The sequence below is a fragment of the Curcuma longa genome, chromosome 4, assembly GCF_044706935.1.
Source record: "Curcuma longa cultivar G26 ecotype Majalengka, Jawa Barat chromosome 4, ITB_CL_G26_1.1, whole genome shotgun sequence".
NCBI classification, from domain to species: Eukaryota; Viridiplantae; Streptophyta; class Magnoliopsida; order Zingiberales; family Zingiberaceae; genus Curcuma; species Curcuma longa.
The window spans coordinates 20,362,580-20,370,052 of NC_133864.1; the positions used below are offsets into that span (position 1 = coordinate 20,362,580).

At 33.9% G+C, this 7,473-nt stretch overlaps 1 protein-coding gene across 2 annotated transcripts; it reads left to right on the forward strand.

The window, feature by feature from the left end:
• Nucleotides 1-247: 247 nt before the first annotated feature.
• LOC141827469 (NAC domain-containing protein 75-like) lies at nt 248-3,790 on the forward strand. 2 transcript variants are annotated; one of them, XM_074714720.1, is made up of 7 exons: nt 248-393; nt 836-1,035; nt 1,138-1,315; nt 1,705-2,288; nt 2,420-2,638; nt 2,755-2,850; nt 3,372-3,790. In XM_074714720.1, exons 2-7 carry the CDS (start codon nt 910-912, stop codon nt 3,453-3,455), a joined length of 1,287 nt encoding a protein of 428 aa, XP_074570821.1. In that variant the 5' UTR covers nt 248-393; nt 836-909; the 3' UTR covers nt 3,456-3,790. The 2 variants fall into 2 exon arrangements, with proteins under 2 accessions (XP_074570821.1, XP_074570822.1); XM_074714721.1 differs by lacking the exon at nt 3,372-3,790 and having other exon boundaries at nt 2,730-2,795.
• Nucleotides 3,791-7,473: the final 3,683 nt, after the last annotated feature.

The window sequence follows — 7,473 nt, forward strand, 5'->3', positions numbered from 1 at the left end:
ATTAATTTTATAATTTTTAGTTTTATTATAACTTAAAAAAAATAGTGTCGCTATTTCCTTCTGCTGCTAGAATTTTTGATGTATAATATAAACAGACACACATGCAAACATATTATATTATATTTGGTATCCATCAATTGTTCTGCCTTGGCTTTGAAGCAACCTATAGATTCATCTCTCCATGGCTCTCTCTCTCTCCTTCTGCAAACTTCTTCTCTCATAACACAGTCAGTCCACGAAACGAAAGGATCATCATATCAGCACATCCCAAGGTCTCTTATTCCCCACCCTCCTTTTTCCTCTTCTCCGAATCCTTAATATCCTGTTGCCATCATTTCATGAGAGAAAACTAGAGAACCAGCTCCAACTTTACCCATATCCTCGGGGCTAAAGGTATTTAATTGTATGTTTATATTGATTCACGCACTTGGTGGTGGTCGTCTTTGCTTAAGGAGACCGATCAGAGTTGCCTTGTCCTAGTTTTATAATTTAGATATATTTAATTATGAGGTTTTGGTTCTTTGAATTGTGAAGTAACAGCAGTGAACAGCCGTTTCCTCCTTTAGCTTTAGTAGCTGAACTGCCCAAATCTAAAAGCCCAAGCACTCCTCTCTCTCTCTCTCTCTCTGAAGTTTGTTTTAGTGTGCTCGTTGTGAGAAGCCTTTCCTTTTAATTTTTCTCATGGGTTTCAGTTAGGGTAGAAGGCATTCTCTCATAGGTAAGGTGTTTAATTTCTTCCTTTTTCAATTTCTATTTCTTTTCATCTTCTCTATATATCCTTTTAAACAGCTATGATAATTTGTTTTCTTGTTGCTTTTATGCATCAATATCGCAGGCGATCAAGAAGAGATCGATGCATGCAAGTGTTCATGAAGCATATATAATAAATCTCAAGAATTAAAGAAAGCCATGAACACAAGCCCCATAAGCTCAGTGAGCAGTTCCAGCCTCATCGACGCCAAAATCGAAGAGCATCGCGTACAGTCTTCAGCCAAACTCTGCCCTGGCTGCGGCCACAAGATCGATCCCAAGCCGGTTTGTGTTAATTAATTTCTTCGTCTTCTTAATTGATCTCGAACAAAAAAGGAAAGAAAAAAAAGAAGGATTAAACTTAATAATTTCATGTACGTATTATAGGACTGGTTTGGGTTGCCTGCTGGAGTAAAGTTCGATCCAACAGATCAAGAGTTGATAGGACACCTGGATGCGAAGGTCAAAGCAGAAGAACTAAGATCTCACCCTCTGATAGACGAATTCATCCCCACCATTGAAGGCGAAGATGGCATCTGCTACACCCACCCTGAGAAGCTCCCAGGTTTAGCTAGATTAAACAAGTTACATTAATCGCCCTTTGTTTATTAACTATAACTGCTATTATTACATCTTATATGTTACTGTTACTAATTAATTACTCTGTTCAAGTCTTCAAGTAAGTTAATTAATAGACTAACTCTTTATTATCTCTCTCTCTCTCTCTCTCTCTCTCTCTCTCTCTCTCTCTCTCTCTCTCATGGTGGGAAGTAATTAAGATGGTTTGAGTTTGTCCAACTTCTCAGAGGCATATGCATATATAGTTTGGTAGGTGGTTCATCTGACAAGAAGGAAAAAAAAATCGAAATTTCTTATGACAGTATATATTTATCCTAGCTAACTCACTGATCCATGCATAATGCATGCACTAATTCAAAAGTAGTAGTGCTGCAGGGGCGACAAGGGATGGGCTGAGCAAGCACTTCTTCCACAGGCCCTCCAAGGCCTACACCACTGGCACAAGGAAGAGGAGGAAGATAATAAACCAGAGTGAGGACGAGCAGCTCCACACCCAGAGGGCGGCAGGCGAGACCAGGTGGCATAAGACAGGCAAGACCAGGCCTGTGATGGTCAATGGCAGGCAGAGAGGGTGCAAGAAGATCCTGGTGCTCTACACCAACTTTGGGAAGAACAGGAAGCCTGAAAAGACTAACTGGGTGATGCACCAGTACCACCTGGGGGAGTCGGAGGAGGAGAAGGAGGGGGAGCTGGTGGTGTCCAAGATCTTTTATCAGACCCAGCCAAGGCAGTGCAACTTGTTAGTGTCTGTAGAGAAGAGCATCCATGCAAATACGTTGGAGCAGAGGAGGGAGAGTGGGAGTGGGAGCAGCTCCTCCAAGGAGGTGGTCAGCAAAAGAGATCATGTCGAACATTCTGTCTCTGGATACAGAGGCATTGAGGTAGTGCACCATCACCAGCACATGAAGCAGCCAGTCGAGACCTTTAGCTTTGCTCCTTTTAGAGAACGTTTCCATGAGGTGATTAATTATTCTTACTGATATTAATTGTTTTGGGGAATTGATTCATCCAAAGAATGCATATTCTCATTTCTTAATTCATCACTTTATGAAATAATTAACATGCATCTGATTAATTATAAATGGAATAGTCAGCAAAGGCTCCAATTGGAAGAACAGATTATGAGCGTGGAGGAGAGCTACAGCTACAGGATCATCAGATGGTGCAACCCTCAGCAGCTTTCCACATGACGAGGCCTCCTTCTATGAATACCATCTCCACCATTAATGCCCAGCTTTCCTCATTGCAAGCCATCGGAGAAGACCCTCACCAAATCTCACACATGCTTCTGCATGCCCAAAAGGCTCAGGTGCATATAAACTAATTTAATTATTTATATTTTAGAGAAAATTATGACCACAGACGAATATAGTGATATTATTGTTTATAAAAAATAACAGTGATGATGAATTTCATGTTGAGCAGCAGCAACAACAAACACAAAGACAACACAAGGTAGACAGTAGATCTTCATCTTGCTTGGAAGAAGTGGTCATGAGTTGCACCTCTGCAAGTAAACAAGTAAGAACAGTACAACCTTTCTTTTCTGTCCATTTCACTCAATCAATTTATTGAACAAGTACATTGCAACTGTATTCACAAGAAATCATAAAATTACATAAGAAATCCAGATGCATCGATCTTCTATATACCAACACATTCTTATATTTACCAACACATATTCTCTCTTTTTCTTTAGCATGCAGCTGCATGTCAAAAGTGATAAGCTTTAGATTTGTTTTCTCTTCTTTCACACTAGACTACTCTTACTGTCTTAAAGTACACGGCTTCAATTTAATTATCAATTATAAAGATAAAGGGAAAAAAGGAAACTAGACATCTCTTTTCTTCTTTAATTATATTCATGACTACTGATCATATGCTTCATATACATCGATCCTTCCATTTATTTCTTGCCCTAAACACGATATCATAAGTAGTGTGGCTAGCTATATTTTCAAAATCTTAACTGTTGTTATTCTATTCACTTTGAGTCTACTATTGCTCGTGTTGTTGTTAATGATTTGTTTGTTGTGTGGAAGGAGGCATCAATTCCAGAGTCTCAAGAGACAGAATGGCAGTACTCATACTGGCCAACAGACCCAGACCATCATCATGGACAATGAGAAAAATGGAGAAAGCCAAATACCATGAATCGTAAGAAGAAAAAATAAATAAAATAAAATCATGATCATTCTACTGTGTTTAGTGCTTTGTCAAATTAGGAAAGAGGAAGAGCTAGCCATCCCTTCAGGTTTGCATAAGGAATCATAGAACACCATTTAATTAATATATTCTATTGCAATTTGCAAATAAAATATTATTTTGTCCCAAAAAAAAAGAAGGAAAAAAGAGAAAAGGAGAGAATGACAGAAATAGTTAGAGAAGGTAGGAAGGGTATTAATATATAATTGAGAAGTTAAACCATGCATGTGCTTTACGTTTGTATGTATATAGTCTTCATAATTAACTGATCTCTATATTTTTAATTGGTTTAATTATAAGGATTCTACCTTTTTTTTTTGTTTTGCTTCGTATAATTTGTTGCTAAAAGATTAATCTGCTTGGTTTTGTGTTACTGTAACTTGATGGTGCATGGATATCATAATTATAATTGTAATTAACCTATATATATTATGTATATTCAGAACAGAAAATAATCATGGAATTATTCTAAAAAAATGAAATCAAATCAGGTATAGGCAGGTGATTAATTAAGAATATTCTCCTTTAAATATCCATTAGCTCTCAACCTAAAGATAATAGAATATCTTCATTTTTGGCATGTATCGAGTACAGATCCTTGGTTATGTATTGGGGATCAATCTACATCTTAGCAGGTTGGATTGGCATCATAAGACTTATACTTCGCTAAACCGTAAACCCTAATATTCACACAATCACCTTAAAGATACATTATTAATTAATTAAAACAACTAATTTTATAACCAAAAGGATAGGAAATGACAAGTGTAAGATTTTTGTTATAATAACATATTGATAGGTTAAACGATTGAGGCAATGTCTATATCTAGTGTACTAGCTAGATGACCGGGTGTTAAAGTTCTAAAATAAATATTTTCGTCTTCTGGACAATGGTGCCGCGGTGGACATCCAGGTTGTCACCCAGGCACCTGTGGTTCGATCCCAGCTACGACGTATTTGTAGGAATTTTCCTCCAAATAGGGAGCGCAATCAAAAGATGTTGGGCGTCTAGGCTGATCGCTGTGAGTACTTTCTGATTTACCCTGATGGCCGGTGGAAAATTTTCGTGGGACCGGATCGATTACCCCCAGAGATAGTCAATATGGCTAACTGGGATTTATCATTTTTTTTTAAAAAAAATAGATATTTTCGTTTCTGTTCGCTCTTTGCACAACCCAAAGAGTAAAATTAAATAGTTGGATCGACTTATATTAGAGAGAGAGTATATAACTCAAGTATATATATTCACAGTTAAATTTGCCTATAAGATGAAGATAATTGATAGAATATATGTCTCTTTGGTGCTTGTGCCCTCCAATCATAGTTAAAATACTCAATTAACTAATTATAAAAACATCAATACAAGAGTGAGATTAAAAAAAAAAGTAAAGTATGTTGCTCCCATTATTCAATTGCATTATTAATTATGTGTAGAGATGAGATAAAAGAAGATATTGAACATCTTTATTTCACTACTTTGTTGCAAATTAATTTATTGATTGGAATATCATATTCTCTATATTAATTCCTAGATGGTTGGTTAGACAAACATCCTCATATGATTTGAATAGATGACTTATCCTCTTTTGTTGGTCGAACAAGAAACTTAGGTATGACTTTCTTAAAGCATGCATGGTTCAAAATAAGTACTTGAAATAATAGATGGATAATGATTTTTCAATCCAACATTATGATAGTTAAGTTGATTGACTACATATTTGAAGAATATCTTTAATTCTTTGGAGGATCAGGGTCCCAATGTAATCAAGAGGAAATTATTATGAATATCTAAGAAAGGTTGATTACTTCACCCAAGGAAATTATTAAGAAGGGCAAGTCATCACATCACGTGATAGAAGTTTTAGTGAAAAACATTTCAATTACTATTTAAATGAATGATTAATTCTATGCTTCATATGTTGTCAACTTTATGTATGAAAATTATTTAAAGAGACCTTTTGTATCATGTTTTTGGACCTTAATAAAATTAAGGCTGACATTGAATCATCAAAGTGTTTGCATAATAGAATTAATTAACTTTAGCTTATTGATTTCTCATTGTGATCAATATTTTTCTAGTTTATATAGCTTGCTACACTTGAATAATATCTATATTCTAACTCGAAAGAGAACATTATATAAAATATTTAAAAATATATTTTAGTCCAAGGCATACCTAATCTTTGATCTATAGTTTTAGCTAGTTAAATAGTTATAATTAAAATTTTAAATTGAGTAGTATATAAATACTCTGTATTATTTTTATAAAATATAAGATAATATATATTATTTTCTTTCAACAATATTAATTACCATCACAAATAACTGAGACCTTTGGATATATGTACATATATTATTTCGAACTCGATCCTATTTCCCGTAAATACTTTCTCAGTTTAATATTTTCGTATCGGCTAAATTCTAATTAGATATCGAATATACATGTTAGGATCTTCCCAAATAACTAGTTTTGAGTTAATGATATCCCAATCAAATCACAACACACTTTCTTTCCAGTGACTATACTTTTCTTTAAGCAGAATCTAATTCTGTTTAGCACTACAAGATGGAAAGTTTACCATCTCACTTCAATTTGCACAATGTGGCAGATATATATTCGAAGAGTTTCACTCTCCTTAATCTCACACTAATGATGGATGCATAATTACCTGAACATTAATTTTTGTTCACAATCATTTTGAGGATTCTTGTCTGAATGCCTTTCTATGTAAATTAAAATCTTATATAAATATATGTATGCGTGTCCCCTTAGCTTGTTCAGCAGGAGTTAGAAAAGAATGTTATATGTCTTCGTCATAAAGGCAATGCTTATCTCTTTCTCTTTAGAGGATCTTGGATGCCCTTCAAAGGGCATTTGGTCCCATAAAGAAATTGCACAAGGAATTAAAAGGGTGGTGGAGGGAGAATAAAAGAACATGCATGGTGGGGACTTCCTTTAATTTCTTGATTCTTAATTCAAGTGACTGCATGCATGCTTTAATTACAGGGATGATTCTCTTCCTTTAATGTAGTCCCATCTTCCTTAGTTAAGCATGCTTTTAGGGTTTGATATGTGTCGAATAAAGATATGATGATAATGCTAATGATAGACAACTCCTTTTAATTTACTCCATGGAGAAGTTAGGCAGTATACATAATAGAGCACACCCTCAGCAAAGGCTACTAATAGAGCTATAAACGAGCCAAGTTTTATATTGTGTCAATTTGCTTGATAAGGTAATACTCAAACCAAGTCAAGCTAAATCTAAAATGAATCAAATCATTGAATATTGTCCAAGCTTTGTCGGATTATATTTTTACGAGTTTGATTTGTTTAGATATTATCAAGCTCTCAATTCAAGTTTATTTGAAATTTTTATATTTTAAAGCTTATTTAATTGATTAGTGAGTTTGATTTTAAGAATTTATTTACTATATTGATAAGAGAGTTTTATTGATTAATTTAGTTCATAAACTCTAGTAGTGAATATTATTCATGAATATTTTTAAAAATAATTTACAATCTTTATTCAACATTCACATATATATTCAAGTTTGTTCATTTAATTTAATAAATTATTTAAGTTTATTATTTAATTAATTTTGTATATATTAAATAAATAAAAATAAATCGAACATCAAATTTATTTATAAACATTTGATCCATTTACTACGATATCCAATTTATCACAATACAATAGTAGTGCTCAAATTCATGGATGCCTGATACAATTAGTTTGTATTTTTAGTTCATAATCATGCACTTATTGATGCCGGACATAATAAATAATTATTTTGTAAGCTAGTTTTCACAATGAAATTTTAGAGAAGATATCAAAATTCTTCAAACGTAGAGAAGTCGTCTTTAGATTTAATCAAATAAAAGTGACACCAAACAGGATAACAATTATTCTGTAGATAATATTAATTCTATTAGTT

Coding starts and splice junctions, on each gene's coding strand:
- LOC141827469 (XM_074714720.1), top strand. CDS start 910: ATGAACACAAGCCCCATAAGCTCAGTGAGCAGTTCCAGCCTCATCGAC. Junction 2,289..2,419: donor TTAGAGAACGTTTCCATGAG/GTGATTAATTAT, acceptor TAAATGGAATAG/TCAGCAAAGGCTCCAATTGG. Junction 2,639..2,754: donor TGCATGCCCAAAAGGCTCAG/GTGCATATAAAC, acceptor CATGTTGAGCAG/CAGCAACAACAAACACAAAG.